The sequence below is a fragment of the Macaca thibetana genome, chromosome 1 (assembly GCF_024542745.1).
Source record: "Macaca thibetana thibetana isolate TM-01 chromosome 1, ASM2454274v1, whole genome shotgun sequence".
In the NCBI taxonomy this organism is placed as follows: domain Eukaryota; kingdom Metazoa; phylum Chordata; class Mammalia; order Primates; family Cercopithecidae; genus Macaca; species Macaca thibetana.
The window spans coordinates 65,214,587-65,235,909 of record NC_065578.1 but is presented as its reverse complement, the minus strand read 5'-3'; the positions used below and the strand labels follow the sequence as shown (position 1 = coordinate 65,235,909).

General features: G+C 35.8%; 1 protein-coding gene across 3 annotated transcripts in view; it reads right to left on the bottom strand.

Annotated features, from left to right (window-relative positions):
• PDE4B (phosphodiesterase 4B) overlaps positions 1–21,323 on the bottom strand; it is a 585,950-nt gene that overhangs the window by 363,077 nt on the left and 201,550 nt on the right. Inside the window, exon 1 of one of the 3 annotated variants that reach the window (XM_050760693.1) lies at positions 2,527–4,384. The exons of the other annotated variants lie outside the window; for them this stretch is intronic. Within the exon in view, the coding sequence (XP_050616650.1) occupies positions 2,527–2,762 (236 nt within the window). The 5' untranslated portion in view covers positions 2,763–4,384. Of the gene's footprint in view, positions 1–2,526; positions 4,385–21,323 lie in introns of those variants that run through there. 3 annotated transcript variants of the gene reach the window in all.

Below are 21,323 nucleotides of genomic sequence, written 5' to 3'. Positions count from 1 at the left end.
GTAACCATTTCATCTAATGTAAAAAAAGCACATGAAATTTCTTGAAAATTCAAGAAAGAAAAGTTTATTATACTCACAATTCTTAGAGACAGGAGATATGGCAGCCCATACAGAGCCACGCATATTCATTGGAAAGACATTAGGGTGCTCAAGAGACAAAGAAGTGAAGCAAGGGGAAAGCATGAAGCTTTCGGCCAGAGCCTTTATTGGGGTTCCCCTGGGAAAGGCAAAATTTTTAAGATTTGAAAAAGTCATGAAAATATGTAAGATATATGTCTATTTTCCAGAAAGAGATTTTCATTGCATGTTGTATGAAAATAAATTTGAAAAATGTTAAGTATATATTCAGATAAGACAATAGAAATAAATATAAATAAAGACTTAGTCATGAGCTGAAAACAAACTGTGAAACAGTTTTACTAAGAAACATCAGAAGGGGAATGTGTGAGTTGAAAGTAAAAAGGGTGAAAATGAATCATAGTCATAACTAAAGTTATTTTACAAGTTTAATGATTAATGAATTATTTTAACCTATATTATACAGCATTATATCAAAGTCCTATGTTTTCTTTTTTGGCAATTGTAAAATTTTGTTTTAACTCAACTAAAAGAATATCATCTTATTAGCATAGGTAACTTCAGATACCATTTAATTGTTCCTTTTGCAACTTGCTGCAAGAAAATTTGTATAATGCATGAGTAAAACTAGCTCTTTGATCATTTTAAAATTGGGGTTTTTGGAAAAGTAAAAAACTCCAGTATTTATAGCTCTATGTTCTTAGCACATCAAAAATCTATTATAAGAAAAAGAAAGGTCACACTATTGTGTTCAGAACCAAAACTCTACATTAAGAAAAATATTACTGAGGGTTTAAGAAGACATATCATTATCTAAAAATTAGCTATCTAAAATTAAATATCCTTTTGGTTAAAATAGTGACTTAATATTAACTCAAGTAAGAAAAGATGTGCATCTATTATGTATTTTCTATATATATTATTTTCATAACTAATTAAGCATATGTTTATATACCTTCCCTATTTAGTTATACTACTTAGCAAACTATAAGAAAATACATACATGTTAGGGGTGGGATAAAGCACAAAAGAGAGGACTTCTTCAAGTCAGTACATCCTTATACATAAACCTTGCCTTTCTACAAATGCTACCATCATTGGTAGGCTTTGAAAGACTAACCACGTGTATTTTGCAAATAAGAGATTACAATTAAACGACATGATTTAATACATCAAGATGATGACCAAAGAAATTCTGCAATAAAGCCATTATATGGACAGTCCATTGTCATAAAGCAAGAACAAGCACAACATATATTCCAGGCAAACTATGTGTTGGCTAAACATGTGGTATCTATCAAAGGCAAGCTATATCTTTCTAGGCATAACTTTAATTTGCCAATGCATTATACAGTAGATTAAGCAGACAAGCATTTTAGATAAGTAGAAAATAATTCAAGTGAGTATTAATTTTTAAAAATCAGATCTCCTCAATTTATAATGTTGATTGGCAATCCAGCATGTAGTCACAAAATCACTGTGTTAGAATTGCCTTTAAGATGTACATGCTCCCCTTATTGCTATGGTCTCTGCTAGAAAAAACCAAGGTACAGCTACTTAATTTTTAAAGGTACGTTAATCTGAAAGAAAATATATCCTCCAAAGAAATCTGAAGTGGCCTGGCTCTTACAGTAAAAGTGATTTAATTTCATTGTGTTTTATCCTTACATTTCATCATTATACTGTTTAAGGACATTACCCTACTATATTTACATACCTTGTAAACATATGTATTAAAGGTGGCAGGCTCAGAGCAAGTTTTATAGAGGGTTCTTGAATTTATTTGCTGGGTATTCCAAAAACATCTATAAATTTTAAGTTCTATTTTTTTTTTTAAAGAGGCTCTTAAAAATAACAGCATTTTGGAATCATATATTAAAGTAACTAATCATGCAACTTCAGAAGTGAGGACTTAGTTTTCCCTTTCCTTAAGTAATGTAAAGATAAGTCAATAAATCAAAAACTCACTGGTTTATACGCTATAAACATGGTGGTCCAACAAATTAAGTTAGACTTTATACCTTATCTTAAAGATAAGTTAGAACTAAGATTAAAATACTTATTCATGTCCCAAAATTATTTTTTAAAATCACTAACAATCACAGAACAAAAAAGTCACCTTCCACCTCAACAGATATGAAGCAAAAAACTGACTTTAAAAATTCATTTATTACTCGACTTACCTAGAATTAGCTATGTATTCTGATAAGCAGTAATTTTAAAGACTGCAGTTAAAAGCATATTTTATCTGGAAATAGCTAGTAGCACAATGACAATTTAGCACACAGTGCATTTATGTATTCTTCAGCTAACCTGGTCTCCATTCATTTCACACTTGTGGTATGTATTAGGAACAAAACTCAAATGTTCCATTTTCTACACTGCTAATCACTGGTGCTAATGCAAGAATCTGAAAAGCACTGTAGATACCTCCAAGTCTCATCTTACCATGTATGAGCCACAGTGAAGCGACGACGCTGCCGAATGCTTTTATTCACCAGCAACTTTCTGAAAAAGCATGGTGAGTTCCTTGGTGAACTGCGTGGAGAAATTTTAGGAGATGTAGGTCTGTTTCCTGGCAATCTCGGAAGCTCAAGTTCTAAATGCATTTGCTCCTTGAAAGTCTTTATGCAAACCTCAGGTTCAGAAGCAGTAAGTTCCTTTGAAGAATCTTTTGCTGTCATGTCTTGTAAGGAGTGCTAGCTTTCACCATCCAAAACAAAAATCTCAAACATAGCAGAGACTGCTGCAGGTTAGAAGACTGGTAAGTCTGCAAACTATTTCCAGTTTAATTTACGAAGCTGGGACTCCAATGTATGAGCGTCTTAGAGCAAGAGCAGCATACTCGAAGAATAGCAAGTCAGGCTGTCACAAGGAGCTTTATCAGGCTGGCTTTGCCTCTGAAAATGCGCCAAAGTGCTTCCAATGTCAGTAGCCTCCTTGTGGATGAGGTTTGTCTGCAAGCTACACACTGACACTCACTGAATTCATTCAGCTGAATATATCAACTCATGAAATATTCATAAGGGCTTTTGATAAATCCTTTACATCTATTTTTTTAAAAAAATATCTTATCAAACAAGCTGCATTCACTAATGGATAGTAAGCAAAACCTAGTCACTTGTTTTGTTTGCACAAAGAGCAGACCCAGAATCCGTCCAGCATGTGTAATGTTTAAAGTCTTCATTCAGAATTATCTTGCTCTGTAATGCACACAACAGTAACTCCACCTACCAAACGCTATTGGCTCAGGATTATTTAAACAATTGCACTCTGTTTCCCCCTTAACAACACCCTTCATCGCTTTAGATTTCCACAAAATTTGTGAGGCTAACTGTCTTCATCACAGTAAAAACTGATTAAATCCGGAATTGTCAAAAAAAGCTAGCTAAAATAGCCTTCTGAATTCCATTTTTGAATGAAAGAGCTGATTTGCTGAAGTTTTTTTTTCCCCTCCCTTCTCCAGAAGATCCAAAACAGCATCAATATAAAAAATGTCAGTGAACAGGAAAACATTGGATTTGGTTCATTCCCCCAAGGAATTTAATGTCCAATATTTATTACAATAAACATTACCCCCATTCTTCTGTTTAAGCTCATTGTTCATGGGTTGCCAACAGCAGCCACTCTATGTTAGATGAACAGACACTTTGACAGCAAAGCTCACAAAACTGGAATGAAGGCAACAACCAGGAAAAATGAACACTCTCAGTTAAAGTGCAGAGTCCAAAGTCAAGCACTATGCTTGTGTTTGTGTGTGTGCAGGGAGGTGTACAAGATACTGTATGCTTGCATGTGGGCATATACATTTGAGAGTGCGTGTGCTCTTTGTTCACAAAGAATGCAAGTGAGACTTATGGACAGAGGAGTCCAAAAAATGCCTCAAGTCCAAAAGTAGATCACTGTAACCTGACATCTAGATACATATTGGAATACAGCTTCTATACTTTAAAAGGCACATGGGGAAGTAGAAAGGAAATAGTGGTGCTTGAAGTTTCTTGATGTTATGAAAAGTCTATACCGGCAATGATTGTCACAAGGGCCAGCTTGATCTCAAATAAGTTTGACAAAGCAGAACTAGGGCTCATCAGCAAGAGTGACAGAAAAGACATGATTCCCGGTGAGACTTCAGTGAAAAAGGGAGACATTGAATTCTCCCACTACGATGTGAAGTCTTCTACCCTTATAAAATCATTTGGGCTGAGTGCAGTGGCTCATGCCTGTAATCCCAACACTTTGGGAGGCCACGGCAGGTGAATCAGTTGAGGCCAGGAGTTTGAGACTAGTCTGGCCAACATGGTGAAACCCTGTCTCTCCTAAAAAAAAAAATACAAAAATTAGCCGGGTGCGATGGCACACACCTGTAATCTTAGTTACTCAGGAGGATGAGGCATAAGAATCACTTGAACCAAGCAGGCGGAGGTTGCAGTGAGCCAAGATCACGCCACTGCACTCCAGCCTTGGTGACAGAGTGAGTCTTTGTCTCAAAAAAAAAAAATCATTAATCTGTGTCAGATATTCTGGCTAAAATGTGCTAAATATCTAAAGGGCTAAATAAGAGCAGACTAACTCCTACGTGTAGGAACAAGTAAGACCCATGCCAGCCCTTGGGAAAGTGGTTCAAACACAATAGGAAGGGTTTAAATTACTAGTTTACAGGTACTCCTCTGGAAAGCACAACAACATTTCAATAATTAACTAAAATATATTATGAACAAAAACAAAGTCATGGAATTTTAGACTTGCACTGAATCCTAGTAATCACCTTGTTCAGCTCCTCATTCCAATGACAAGGTAACAGAGCTAAAGAATTTAAGCAACTTGCCTAAAGTCATATTAGCTGCTGATACTAGAGCTAAAACTAAAACCCAGGTTTTTAAATTCCCAATAGAATGATCTTTAACTCAATTACAAAATTGTAATTTTCTTCAAGTTGGCTCTAATGCATTTTTTAATATCTAAAGATATTTTAACTGCCCTATTTGAGAAGACAAACTATTAGTAATGTCACAGGAGAAAATATGGCTATAAGCTACCTAATATTTGCTGAATTATGAAAACAAAGCTGGGACTTTCCTCCAGCAATAATATGATTTAAAACTGGGACATGAAAATATGTGATTTTTCCATTATTCATAGTGATTTATTAGCAAAAAGTAAAATAGCAATTTGAAGTTACAAAAAGATACTTCTCAGATTTACTTTTCAAAACTGCCAAAATATAGTAAGAATTTTAGGAATTTCTTTCTAAAAATATTACAACAAATTTCACAACCTAGATATAGCCGTATGTGAACTGTTGTTTATTTAGATAAAGAAATGTTGACATAAACTTACCTAAAGCAGTAGAATAGTGCAATTATAATTACTTTCCATTTCTTATTGCCAAATTATGTGCCATTGTGTGGCATTCTACATTACTTTTTTCACTTTAGCTATTATGACAGCCAAGTTCCCAAATAAAGAAATCTTGAGAATCATCATAAGAAGTGAAGTTCACAAAAATATGCAAACTCTGTTAATTCTACCTACTCTAGAAAAAAAAAAAAAAAGGAATACCAAAGAGAGCCAATTGAAATATAAAACTTAAAAGATAATCGGACTTTTTGAAAGTCTGAATTACTTATTTCTGGAAAAAAACAGAGTTTAAGGCAAATGCATGAAAGTTTGTTTTTAGAGCAAAACTGCCAAAAAAAAAAAAAAAAAAAAAAAAAAAAAAGGAGACGCTTTGCCAAATGTTGAAAACAAAGATGAGTCTACAAGGTAGGAAATAGGCAATGCTATCTAAGAAAAAGTAAATATAAGTACAGTTAAAACAAATCCTATGCTACATTTCAGCAAAGAATACTATTTGAGAGAGACAGCCAGGAGAACAGGAGAAAAAGCAAATAGAGTCTATGTGCCCTGTCAAGTGCCTAGGAAGAAACTAATGAATAAACTGAAAACCTTCCTGTTCATGTATAACCCTTAGCCCTTGGCACCTCAGAAGGAGAAATGAGTAATTCCCAATTAATTTATCAATGTACAGATACTTGGGAATTATTTGACAATTCCAATTAAAGGTACGTCTCAGTTTTATTTATTTTTATTTTTATTTTTTATTTATTTATTTATTTATTTATTTATTTATTTATTTTTGATTTATTTATTATTATTATACTTTAAGTTGTAGGGTACATGTGCATAACGTGCAGGTTTGTTACATATGTATACTTGTGCCATGTTGCTGTGCTGCACCCATCAACTCGTCATTTACATCAGGTATAACTCCCAATGCAATCCCTCCCCCCTCCCCCCTCCCCATGATAGGCCCCGATGTGTGATGTTCCCCTTCCTGAGTCCGAGTGATCTCATTGTTCAGTTCCCACCTATGAGTGAGAACATGCGGTGTTTGGTTTTCTGTTCTTGTGATAGTTTGCTAAGAATGATGGATTCCAGCTGCATCCAAGTCCCTACAAAGGACTCAAACTCATCCTTTTTGATGGCTGCATAGTATTCCATGGTGTATATGTGCCACATTTTCTTAATCCAATCTGTCACTGATGGACATTTGGGTTGATTCCAAGTCTTTGCTATTGTGAATAGTGCTGCAATAAACATACGTGTGCATGTGTGTCTTTATAGCAGCATAATTTATAATCCTTTGGGTATATACCCAGTAATGGGATGGCTGGGTCATATGGTACCTCTAGTTCTAGATCCTTGAGGAATCGCCATACTGTTTTCCATAAGCATTCTTATACACCAGTAACAGACAAACAGAGAGCCAAATCAGGAATGAACTTCCATTCACAATTGCTTCAAAGAGAATAAAATACCTAGGAATCCAACTTACAAGGGATGTAAAGGACCTCTTCAAGGAGAACTACAAACCACTGCTCAGTGAAATAAAAGAGGACACAAACAAATGGAAGAACATACCATGCTCATGGATAGGAAGAATCAATATTGTGAAAATGGCCATACTGCCCAAGGTTATTTATAGATTCAATGCCATCCCCATCAAGCTACCAATGAGTTTCTTCACAGAATTGGAAAAAACTGCTTTAAAGTTCATATGGAACCAAAAAAGAGCCCGCATCTCCAAGACAATCCTAAGTCAAAAGAACAAAGCTGGAGGCATCACGCTACCTGACTTCAAACTATACTACAAGGCTACAGTAACCAAAACAGCATGGTACTGGTACCAAAACAGAGATATAGACCAATGGAACAGAACAGAGTCCTCAGAAATAATACCACACATCTACAGCCATCTGATCTTTGACAAACCTGAGAGAAACAAGAAATGGGGAAAGGATTCCCTATTTAATAAATAGTTTTATTTATTTTTTTTATAACTCAATAACATTTTATTTTATTTTATTTTATTTATTTTTTAGACAGAGTCTTGCTGTGTCACCCAGGCTGGAGTGCATTGGCTCTGTCTAGGCTCACTGCAACCTCTGCCTCCGGGTTCAAGCAATTCTCCTACCTCCCGAGTAGCCGAGATTACAGGCGCCCGCCACGATGCCTGGCTAATTTTTTGTATTCTTAGTAGCGACAGGTTTCACGATGTTGGCCAGGCTGGTCTCAAACTCCTGGCCTCAAGTAATCCACCTGCCTCAGCCTCCCAAATTACTGAGAATACAGGCGCGAGCCACCGTGCCCACTCTGTCTCGGTTTCAAATGATGAAATTTCTGATATCCATATCCTGTCAAAGCAATAAGAATCAATAATTTATCATAATAAATATGATTAAAGGATTTGAATATATATAGTCAATAACAATTAAATAATATATTATTATTGTAAACATTGTGGAAAAAATTGAAACATTTTGATTTTCATTGAATTGAAAAGAAAGGTCAATTAATTACAGTCAAAAGTATTATAAATTTATAGTGACACTATGATAGCTTTGTTTTAAAATGTTTTTAAAACTCAAAATCCTTGCAATACAATTATTTTGGATGAAAATAATTACATTATTTTTATACTCAATATCCTTCAAAGTTTAAAAGTTGACCCGAAATAAATTTGCTATGAGTGACCACTTTTCAACCATTATCTGGCCAGGGCAATCAGGCAGGAGAAAGAAATAAAGGGTATTCAATTAGGAAAAGAGGAAGACAAATGGTCCCTGTTTGCAGATGACATCATTGTATATTTAGAAAACCCCATCATCTCAGCCCCAAATCTCAAGCTGATAAGCAACTTCAGCAAAGTCTCAGGATACAAAATCAATGTGCAAAAATCACAAGCATTCTTTTACACCAATCACAGAGAGCCAAATCATGAGTGAAGTCACATTCACAACTGCTTCAAAGAGAATAAAATACCTAGAAATCCAACTTACAAGGGATGTGAAGGACCTCTTCAAGGAGAACTACAAACCACTGCTCAACAAAATAAGAGGACACAAACAAATGGAAGAACATTTCATGCTCATGGATAGGAAGAATCAATATGAAAATGGCCATACCGCCCAAGGTAATTTATAGATGCCATCACCATCAAGCTACCAATGACTTTCTTCACAGAATTGGAAAAACTACTTTAAAGTTCATATGGAACCAAAAAAGACCCACATTGCCAAGTCAATCCTCAACCAAAAGAACAAAGATGGAGACATCATGTTACCTGACTTCAAACTATACTACAAGGCTACAGTAACCAAAACAGCATGGTACTGGTACCAAAACAGAGATATAGACCAATGGAACTGAACAGAGCCCTCAGAAATAATACCACATATCTACAACCATCTGATCTTTGACAAACCTGACAAAAACAAGCAATGGGGAAAGGATTCCCTATTTAATAAATGGTGCTGGGAAAGATGGCTAGCCATATGTAGAAAGCTGAAACTGGATCCCTTCCTTACATCTTACACAAAAATTAATTCAAGATGGATTAAAGACTTAAATGTTAGACTTAAAACCATAAAAGGCCTAGAAGAAAATCTAGGCAATATCATTCAGGACATAGGCATGGGCAAGGACTTCATGTCTAAAACACCAAAAGCAATGGCATCAAAAGCCAAAATTGACTAATGGGATCTAATTAAACTAAAGAGCTTCTGCACATCAAAAGAAACTACCATCAGAGTGAACAGGCAACCTACAGAATGGGAGAAAAATTTTGCAATCTACCCATCCGACAAAGGGCTAACATCCAGAATCTACAAAGAACTCAAACAAATTTACAAGAAAAAACAAACAACCCCATCAAAAAGTGTGTGAAGGATATGAACAGACACTTCTCAAAAGAAGACATTTATGCAGCCAACAGACACATGAAAAAATGCTCATCATCACTGGCCATCAGAGAAATGCAAATCAAAACCACAATGAGATACCATCTCACACCATTTAGAATGGCCATCATTAAAAAGTCAGGAAATAACAGGTGCTGGAGAGGATGTGGAGAAATAAGAACACTTTTACACTGTTGGTGGGACTGTAAACTAGTTCAACCATTGTGGAAGACAGTGTGACAATTCCTCAAAGATCTAGAACTAGAAATACCATTTGACCCAGCCATCCCATTACTGGGTATATACTCAAAGGATTATAAATCATGCTGCTATAAAGACATATGCACACATATGTTTATTGTGGTACTGTTCACAGTAGCAAAGACTTGGAACCAACCCAAATGTCCATTGATGATAGACTGGATTAAGAAAATGTGGCACATACACACCATGGAACACTATGCAGCCATAAAAAAGGATGAGTTCATGTCCTTTGTAGAGACATGGATGAAACTGGAAACCATCATTCTCAGCAAACTATCCCGAGGACAAAAAAACCAAACACCGCATGTTCTCACTCATAGGTGGGAACTGAACAATGAGAACACTTGGACACAGGAAGGGGAACATCACACACCAAGGCCTGTCATGGAGTGGGGGGAGGGGGGAGAGATAGCTTTAGGAGATATACCTAATGTAAATGACAAGTTAATAGGTGCAGCACACCAACATGGCACATGTGTACATATGTAACATAACTGCATGTTGTGCACATGTACCCTAGAACTTAAAGTATAATAAAAAAAATGAGGAAATCCTAAAAAAGTAAAATAAATTAAAAAATAAAACAAATGTATTTTAAATGCACAAAACTGCAGTTTGTATACAGTAATATTATACATAGCACAACATGGCACTCAAAATAACATGGTTCCCACTTACTGTAAATACAAAGCTGAATATTTGAGAAGACAATTAATTAAGAAGCGTTTTTTAAAAAGACAATTCAGAAGCTTTTTATAAAAAAGCTTTAAAAGAGGAACAGATTTAAGACTATCAGTATTAACAAAGTTGAATTATTATTGATCACGTCTTTATTTATTTCACTAGCTGGTTCCTTTTTTCTAAAACAACACACAACTATTAGACTCTATTCAAGTAAAGCTATACCAGATCCCTTCCTTCAGTCAATGGCAAGGCAACAGAACACCAATGAACAACCATACCTCTTCCAACAGTGTATGCCATTATACAACAGTATATAACAGTAAATACACTGTTATATATAACTACAGCAACCCCCAAATTGCAACTTCTCTCAATTTTTCTATTTTGTTTTTAAAAACAAAGCTAGAGAATTATTCCAACATGATTGAAAAGAAGGTAATATTCAACTGAATGAAAATGGTTATCTAGCTATCTTATAAAATTAACTGGCAACTCTTTAAAAGAATTATAGAGATATAACTTACATTTTTTGGCATTTCTACTGAGAGCTATATATGGCAGTAAGCATTTCTAATGTATTATTTTATTTGATCCTCATAAATATATCAGACAAATACTGTTGAAATTCCCTGTTTGAAACATAAAATCCTTTTGGCCTGGGCTGAGTCTTGTTCAATACTATATTTCTGGAATTCGTGATAGATTATGGCACAGAGTAGACAGTCAATAACTATTTCTAGATTGAATGTGCATTGTTTGTACATTATTATACCCATTTTCAGATAAGAATATCAAGACGCAAGGCCGGGCACGGTGGCTCACGCCTGTAATTCCAGCACTTTGGGAGGTCGATGAGGGCAGATCACCTGAGGTCGGGAGTTTGAGATCAGCCTGGCCAACATGGTGAAACCCCGTCTCTACTAAAAAATACAAAAATTAGCTGGGCATGGCAGCGCATGCCTGTAATCTCAGCTACTTGGAAGGCTGAGGCAGGAGAATTGCTGGAACCCAGGAGGCGGAGGTTGTGGTGAGCTGAGATCATGCCATTGCCCTCCATTCCAGCCCAGGCAGACAACAGCAAGACTCCATCTCAAAAAAAAAAAAAAAAAAAAAAAAAAAAAAATCAAGAAATAAAATTGCATCGTTTTTAACCAGTTGATCCAATACTCAAAACCAGGTCTTTCCACTCTAACTATGGTGTCCATTTTATTATACTACACCAATGCTACCAAAGCTTTTTAAAACAGAGGATACCTTATGGGACAGAAGAGGGAATTCATGCTCCCAGCGTGATCCAGTCATATTGCTAGAAGTTCATCTTCACATATACGCAACATCCTTGAGTCTGAAGTTATCTAGCATGATATCTTTATAAGACGATGTGAATACCTCACTTTTATCCATTTGATGCTATTTAATTACTCATCTTTAGTAAAATGGTGCTTCAGAAAGATCAGTTTTAGCCTGTACTACCTGATAATGTCACCTGAATCCTATGTGGGAGGCTTGTATCCTAGATGCTTGAGTATAGTTTCATGTATCTTAGAGATGGTCCCATTCAAGAAAGAATTGCCCACTCAAAGCCCTCCAGTGACTCCTCATCACCTAGAGTAAAAGTAAAGTCTACACAATGGCCTTGAGGTCCCTACATGAGGTTCCCCGATCCCCAACTGCAGTACCTCTCTTTCATCTTCTTCAACTCTCCCCCTAGTTCTTCTTCAGCCACACTGGCCTCCTTTTTGTTCATAGAAAATGTTGCTCAAGTTTCCTTTTTCCCAGTATATCTGCATGGTTTGTTCCCTCATCTCCTTCAGCATTTGCCCAAATATCGCTTGTTTGATGAAGTCCCTCATAATCACCCTGTTTAAACCTACTGACCTCCCCTATTCTACTTCATTTTCCTCCATAGTACTTGTCAGCATATAATATTAATTACTTGTTTATCATAGTCGATGTTACTTAATGACTTTGTTATCATCTGTTTACTCCTTCTGGAATTCAAGTTTCATAAGGAACAGGATTTTGTTCAGTCCTATAATCTCAGCTCCCCAAATTCTGTTTGCTACATAGTAGTTATTTAAACAAATATTCTTTGAATGAATAAATAACTGATTGCCTTGGTGCAGAATAAGACAAAGGAGGAGGCATCAAACAAAATGGAATAAACTATTTCTCTCAAATTAGAGTAAGAGCTATATAGGCATTAAGGAATACTATTTTCAAGATATTGTATATGTATTATTTTATGCAATTCTCACTGTCTGAAGTGTTCTTTCTCTATTATCTTTGTCAAGCATGTCATGTCTCATCCATTAAGGCTAAATTCAAAGGAAAACTCTTCAGTAAATTTTTTCTCAACTTCCATAGGAAGAGTCAGCTGTTTCATCCATCTGTACTCCACCAGCATTGGCTGTCTCTCTCAGAATATTTTGTGATATGTTATGGTACTTTTTTTCATTTGTCTCCTGGCCTAATCTATGAGCTCTCCAAGGACATAAACTATTGTATTCACCTTTGTATCTTCAGAAGCTGGTATTATCTGTTCGGATTTACTAATATTTAGCAGTTAAATGTGTGAATGAAAATAAATTTGGCACCTCAAATCATGCCCTGCTATTAGCCCTGGATTTTTCTTACTGTCTTGAAAGCGATTACAGCCAATATCCTTTTTATACTTGAGCTTACAGAGGATTCCAAATGGCAACTTCTTAAATCACAGCAGTTTATCTATGTTTACCATTTTAGCTAACATTTCTTTGTTCTTTTAATAATAATAATAATTATTATTATTCACATTCTTGCTGCAGTGCAAAAGCAGAATACCAGTGTGTTACAATGTCTATTCATTAGGTGGCAGACTGGTAGGAAAAACTTGCCAGGCTTTCTCCTCACAGTGCTTTCTGGTTTTGGCAGAGTAATTAGGTGCTTCTTTCATGAGGCACATTCTGAGAAGGCAGATTACATAGAATAAAAATACTAAGGGAGTTCCTCTCTTTCTTTCCTAGGTCATCATTAAATCAAGATATATTAGAAAGGATGAGTCAGATACCTAAATGCAAGCGGAAGCTATTCCCGTGGTAGGTGTTACAAAAACCACACTAAAAGAGGGTACTCAAGTTCCCAAAGATAATATTAACCTGTCAGCAAATTGTCTAAAAGGGTGATTTCAAATGAATAAAATATTAGGGACATAGCTATTGGAAACAAAGTTATACTTGGGAAAACCTCTTTCTCTAAAATAAGCTTTTCTCTTTTCATTATTTCCTACTTTGTCAGTAGTCTCGTCGGAAATAGATGAGAAAAAAATATAGTATTAATCTATATTGTAAAATTTTAAATGTAAATAATTGCCTACGTAAGTCCAGTTAACTGTGATACTACAGAGATCACAGAGTATAGCATACATTAATATTAAATCAGATCCACTTCATTGCTCTTAAAAAAAAGAACAATATGCAGAGATCCATTACATGTTTAAGTGGACATTTGCAAGCTATTTCACAGAAACAATATTTTCATAAATTAATATTTTCTACTATGAGCCTTACAAGGGCACGTAATACATATCTATGTAGAAAATGCTTCAAAAATAGTAGGTTAGATCAAGATCAGCTCACTTAATTTCAAGATTTATTTATTTACTACATAGTCTGTTTATTTTAAATCTGTTCATATTGGAATTTTTAAAAATTTCAGTAGCAGTGGCCGGGTGTGGTGGCTCAAGCCTGTAATCCCAGTACTTTGGGAGGCCGAGGCAGGAGGATCATGAGGTCAGGAGATCGATACCATCCTGGCTAACACGGTGAAACCCTGTCTCTACTAAAAATACACAAAAAATTAGCCAGGCGTGGTGGCGGGTGCCTGTAGTTCCAGCTACTCGGGAGGCTGAGTCAGGAGAATGGCCTAAACCCAGGAGGCGGGGCTTGCAGTGAGCCGAGATCGTGCCACTGCACTCCAGCCTGGGCAACAGGGCAAGGCTCCATCTCAAAAAAAAAAAAAAAAAAAAATCAGTAGCATTAATGATGATGGCTCATTAGTTTATAATCAAGAAAATAGAATTTTATTTGTCAAGACTTGCTATAAAATCCTAGAATTTAAATTTAAATTTAGAGTAACTCAAATTTACTTCAATATAAATATTTCATATTATCAAAACACTGCAATATTACATGTGTAAAATCAAAGGCTTGAGACATTTGATATGTAAGTATGCTGAGAGTTTTAGAAAAGACATTTAAAGATTATATATATATATATAATTATATTTTTTTTGAGATGGAATCTCACTCTGTCGCCCAGGCTGGAAGTGCAGTGGCACCATCTCAGCTCACTGCAACCTCCACCTCTCGGGTTTAAGCAATTATCCTGCCTCAGCCTTCTGAAGAGCTGGGACTACATGCGCCCGCCACCACGCCTGGCTAATTTTTGTATTTTTAGTAGAGATGGGTTTTCGCCATGTTGGTCACATTGTTCTTGAACAAGAACATATATTTTTTGAAAGCTTCCCTTGTTACTATTTTCGTCTCTTTTGTAAAGTAAAATTTTTAATTTATCATGAAATAAAATTCACCTTTTTTGGTATACTGTTCTATGAAAGTTGACACACATATATATTCTTGCAATTCCCACCAGGTTCAGGATATAGAATAGTTCTGTCACCCTCAGTAAACTTTCTGTGCTACACCTTTATAGTTACATCCTTCCTGCCACTGCTAATCCCTGGCAACCTGTGATCTACTCTCCATCACTGATTTGTCTTTTCAATCATATCATATAAATGGAATCATATAGTGTTTAACCTGTTGAGATCAAGTTTTTACTGAGCACAATGTCTTTGAAGTTTAGCCAAGATGTTACATTTATTAATAGTTCATTCATTTTTATTGCCAAATGGCATTCCATTTTAAGTCTCTACCAGTTTGTTTATTCATTTACCCACTGAAGGACAATTGGGCTGTTTCTAGTTTTGAGCTCAATTATAAATAGAGCTTCTGTAAACATCCGTGTACAGGTTTTTGTGTGAATACAATATGTCATTCCTCTATGGTAAATACCCAAGAGTAGGATTCCTGGGTCATACATAGCCCTGCAAAGATATATTTTGTAGTACTTTTCTCTTCCATCCTAAATAACTATACTCCTTCAACTATCCTTATACAATATAGATTAGATGCTTTTTAATAACACAGTCTGAACTTCTGACATACACAATAGTATATTACGTTATTAGAGCTTCCATAACAAAGTGCAAATGAGTGGGTGACTTAAACAATAAAAATGCATTGTCTCACTGTTCTGGAGGCTAGACTTTCAAAACCAAGGTGTCAGCAGAATCAGCTCCTCTGAGGGTTGTGAGGGAAGAATCTGTTGCAGGCCTTTCTCCTTGGCTTATAGATGGCTGCCTTCTCCCTATGACTCTTCACATGGCTTTCCCTTTATGCTGTCTCAATGTCACAATTACCCTTTTTAATAAAGATACCAGTCATATTGGATTAGAACCCACCTTAATGACCTTATTTTAACTTTATAATCTCTGTAAAGATCTTTTCTCCAAAAGAGGTCACTTTCTGAGGTACTGGGGGTTAGAATTTCAACATATGATTTGGGGAGGACACAAATCCATAAACATCCATCTTCTGACCCCAAAAATTCATGTCCTTGTCTGTCATATGCAAAATACATTCACTCCATCACAACACCTCCAAAAGTCTTAACTGTTCCAGCATCAACTCTGAGTCTCAAATCTCATTTAAATCATCCAAAACGATTATGGGTGAAACTTGAAGTATGATTCATCCTGAGGCAAAGTTCTTCTCCATCTGGAAACCTATAAATCCAGACAATGAGTTATCTGATTTGAAAATACAATGGTGGGACAGGCACAGGACAAACATTCCTATTTCAAAAGGAAGAAATAGATCATAGGTCCAAAACCTAGCAGGAAAAATTCCAATAGATATTGAGACTTGAGAATAAACCTCTTTGGCTCAGTGTTCTGTCCTTTGGGGCCATAAATGTGGTGGAACCAGTTTTCTAGGACCTGAGCATTAGTGACTAGACTTGCCCTCTGAAACCAAGGAGGTGGTCCTATTTTCTGGAGCCAATGAGGAAATGGCCCCAATGTTGCCAGGCTTGTGCTCTCTGGACCAATGATGACAGAAGCAGCTCTGCTGACCTCTAAACTACCTTCCGGATCATTCTTCTCTTTTCTTAAAAACTATCTGCATTATCAACCAGCCAGATAGTTCAATCAACCCATTTCCTGCTTGTAGAATCCCAGAAGTCTGACCATTTTCCTTCACTTCATCCCAGTTCTGTTACCTTCAGTCAGAGTCTGTAGTGTTTCTGCTGATACAAAACTCTCAAAAATCTTGTTGGCCTCTTGTGCAATTCATAGGGTTCTAAGCCACCAGACAAGGGGGTCTTTCACAGATCTTTCCTGGATGACCACATATCTATTCCTGGCTTTTGCTGAGATGACACTTTTGATGCTCTCTCAGTCACACTTTTGATGCTCTCTCCAGAACAAGTTTTCTCATTTTTTGCAATGTAGATAGGCTGAGAATTTTTCCAGTCTTCACATTCTGGTTATTTTTTGCTTAACAACTCCTTCTTCAATTTAGTCTCTCCCTTCACAGTTTACTATAAACAGCAAGGAGAACCAGGATGTGCTTGTGACCCTTTGCTTAGAAAGCTCCTCAGCTAAATATCCAAGTTCATCATCTATAAGTTCTATTTTCCACAAGGAAACTAGAACACAAGTAGACCACGTTCTTTTCTATTTTGTAATAAGGATTACCGTTCCTCCAGTTTCCAAGAAGATGTTCTTATTTCTGTCCGAAACTTCATCAGAAACATCTTTAACATTCATAAGTCTACCAATAGTCTCCTGGAGGCAATCTAGACCTTTCCTACTAAGCACCTCAAATCTCCTCCAGTCTCTGCCAACCAAATTCCAAAGCCACTTCCACATTTTAAAGTATTTGTTACAGCACTACCTTAGTACTTCCTGGTATTACCACAGACTGGGTGGCTTAATCAACAGAAATTTATTGTCTCACAGCTCTGGGAGCTAGATGTCCAAAAATGAAGCTGAGTTGGTTCTTTCTAACAGCTATGAGAAAAGAATCAGTTCCAGGCCTTTCTCAGGGGGGAAGACAGAAAGAGAAAGAACCACTGGAACTAAGATATAATAACCATTTTTTATTGAGAGTTTGCTATGTACTAGTTAATTTTATATACATTATTATCACATTATCACATTTAACCTTATAATACCCCCTTTGAACTATATAATCTATACCTTACGGATAAAGAAATTGAATTACAGAAACATTAGATGAATTACCCAAAGTCAACCAGTTGGTAAGTATTGGAACCCAAAGGCATCTGACTTCAAAACTTATGCTTTAATCCACCATACTTTATTGCAAAAAAAAGGAAAAAGAAACTTATGAATATGCCATATTTCTATATACATAAATATAAAACACTGTATTAAAAACCTATGAAATCCAATTATATTATATCTTGAAACCAGAATTGTTTCTCTATAATTTCTTATTTCAGGACAACACAAAGCAATTTGAATAAGCAACAAAAATTAACAAACTTTTATTAATGAGTAATTTTAAAAAATAATTTTGCCTGAATGCACTCTTATCAATCTTAAGCCAGTTTTAGAAGAAAGTATATTGGTTTAATGTACCTTGGCATGTTCATTCATTTGCAACTCAAAATTTATTTGTCTTTCATGTTGAAAAGAATTTATTTGTCTCTCGTGTGTTAAAATCTAGAAACTTTTCTTATGTACCTCCTTTTCTTTACCATAAATATTATAGATAGAAATATAATCTTAGGATTCTATTTCCAGATTTTTTACCTTCTAATGACACACCTAAGATTGATATTTTGGGGCCTCCCAGGTCAGATACTTAATTCTCATGGCTATTACTGCTACAGATAGTGCTTTGGTGTGAAATCTGGACTGATTTTACATGCCTGAGATTTAAAACTATCAAATTTGTGCTATATTATCTATAGCCAATAACTTTATTCTATTTTATTTTTGGTAATTTAGAAAATTTAGAGGCAAGAGACCAAATTCTTAATGATATTGTGTTTTTAAATCTTTTTAAATTTTTCTAATTTTTCTGAAAGTAACTGTGCTTTTAGAAGATACTATAACATACCCCTTCACACCAATCACCAAAGTAACATGTAGGAATTGTTGAAGTCCTCCTTTCTATCTGTGTCTAGCATCATTTCTGGGTTCAGTTTTCTGGATTTCCTGACACATATTGGGATTTGGTTGGTACAGTATCTATTAAAATAAATGGGCACTGCTTGCCACACACCAAAGCCAAGGAAAATTTTATCTTCATCCAAATACGAACAAACTCAAAGTAAAGCATATTGAGAACACAAATGAGAATCAAATGAAAAGAAAAGAAACACTAGCACCCCCTTTTTATAACAAGTGATTTATATTCTAAAGTCACAGCCTATGATTACAGTTGTAGATTCCATCAGATTTTTTTATAGCTAAGAAAATGTGCTTCTTAAGGCAGAGATCCAAATTTCTGAATCGTGACAGCAACAGCTGAAGACTAAAGATAGACAGTCAAAACACCATTTTCTGTACATTTTCAGTTGTTAAAAAAGCAGTTACAGTACATTATGTATAAAACATATTGTTTTAACCCTGTGATGGCTCTACTGTGGAAAAATTTATGACAGAAAATATTATTTTATACCTTCATTATATACACATATTTTTTAAAGTGGTGATGGCTTTTTGTGCTTAATGTCATATTTTCAAATGTATTTTATATAGATGTGTACAGTCATTATCAACAAAATATTCTTATTTCAAACAAACGTTGAATTCATATGTGGCCCCTGTCTCATGGTGACTCACACTCATTCCTCAGGATCTGTTTGCTTTTACCTCTTTCTGGAAAGCTCTTTCTCTAGATCTTTCTATGGTTCCCTCCCTCATTTCCTTCAGGTATCTGTTCATATGTCTTCTCAGAAAGTCTGTCCCTAATGACCCGATGTAAAACAACAGCCCTGCCCTTCCTCTTACCTTCCTCAGTTTTAATCTCCTAACAGCTTCTGTCACTCACTGTCTGCCATTGTTATTACCTGACACCTCAACTAGAATAAAACCCCCGAAACAACAGAGACCTTTAGTGTTTCATTTACCTCGGTGACTCCAGCACCTAAAGCAGTGCCTGGCACAGAGCTGATGTTCAATAAATGCCTGCTTAATCAATAAAGGCCACTTAGTTAAACTGCAAGAGCTTTCACTCAAGGGTCCCATTAAGAGCCGTCTGCTTCATCCTCAGTCACTTCAACCAAGTCCTTAAGCAAATTCATTTTTTCAGCCACTGAGAAGAGGTGTGAAAAAACATCTGGAATGATAGACAACAGGCAAGGTTAAACCTTGCCTTGAATTTGCCACTGTTGATGGCCTTTTAGCCAACACTGCTGGGGTACCACTGAAAGCCTGACCTTCCATAAGCAGAAAAATATTGCAATTCTCTATTCCTTAGTGGGAACACATTTCACTAGACAGAAGGCAAAGCAGACATGAACTTGTGACCTTCCCAATGGAGTAGCTGCACCACCACCCAGCAGGATTCGCTCTTTCAGATAACACAATGGTAACACTGTGTACCGAGGAATGATTCACAGGAGAAACAGGAGCTCTGCCAAAGGCAGGAAGGCAATCTGTACAGAATACTATATGCTGAGAGAGCTTTCTTGTCATTACAAAATGAGAAGCAAGCAGCTTGGGGGATGGTAACTGCCTAACTGACGTTATATATCCCTTAGAAAGAAGACCCAGAATGTGAATCACATCTTTTTTTATGGAATGGGGGTTCCAATATGGAACTTCATTTTAGTAAAGTAATCAAGATGTTCTTTGAAGTTGATTTTCACAGTTTTTCAAAGCTCAATAAATACTGAAGAAAGATGAAGATGATGGATGATGGTGATGATGATGATAGTAAAAATTAAGCAAACATTTCAAATACAAATGAGTTGGATGGCCAAAAATATTTGTTAAAGCAGTAATAATTATGGGGGTTTTGAAGAATACCTGTTAAAATCCCAGATATATAAAAAAGGAATGAGATGCTAAGGTGAGAGACCTGTAAATCTGCATAAAATTCTAAATGATTCACTATTCAAAACATTGAACTTGTTGTCAAGGAGATTTATGGTAAGCATAGTAATTCTCTTTTCAATTCTAAGCTATCATTTATACTGTCCAAAAACACTACATTATAATTAAGAACAATTTTGCCATAGATAACATTATATTTCCTAAACAGTACTCTTGATATTTTTATTACGATTACTAAGCACAAAAATACAGTAATCTATAAAGAATCTGCATGCGAAAATACTTGTGGAAACAAATTAAACCCCTGGTAAATTGAAGAGCAATCATAGAGGAGAATGACCTAAGCGAGTGAATTATTTATCAGGAATCTGTGTTTTGAGATCAAACCTAAGCCAGGTTCTTCATCATCCTTGAGAAATTCCTTCAGGTTTTCTGTTTCTCAGTGCCTTGTCCATAGATGTAAATGTTCGGACCAAGTATTCTTTAGGGAAATTCATGTGAATTAATACATGAAAATTTAAAATTAAGTGGTAGTGCACCCAGAGCAGTGTCTCACACCGGTAATCCCAGCACTTTAGGAGGCCAAGGTGGGTGGATCACCTGAGGTCAGGAGTTCAAGACCAGCCTGACGAACATGGTGAAACCCCATCTCTACTAAAAATACAAAAATTATCCAGGTGTGCTGGTGGGTGCCTGTAATCCCAATTACTCTGGAGGCTGAGGCAGGAGAATCACTTTAACCCAGGAAGTGGAGGTTGCAGTGAGCCAATATCGTGCCATTGCACTCCAGCCTGGGGAACAAGAGCAAAATTCCATCTCAAAAAAAAAAATTAATTTAAAAATAAATTAAAATTAAATGGTTCTGCATTTACAATACAATCTGGCACAAATATTTGAATAGTATACTCCTTTGCACATGTAAA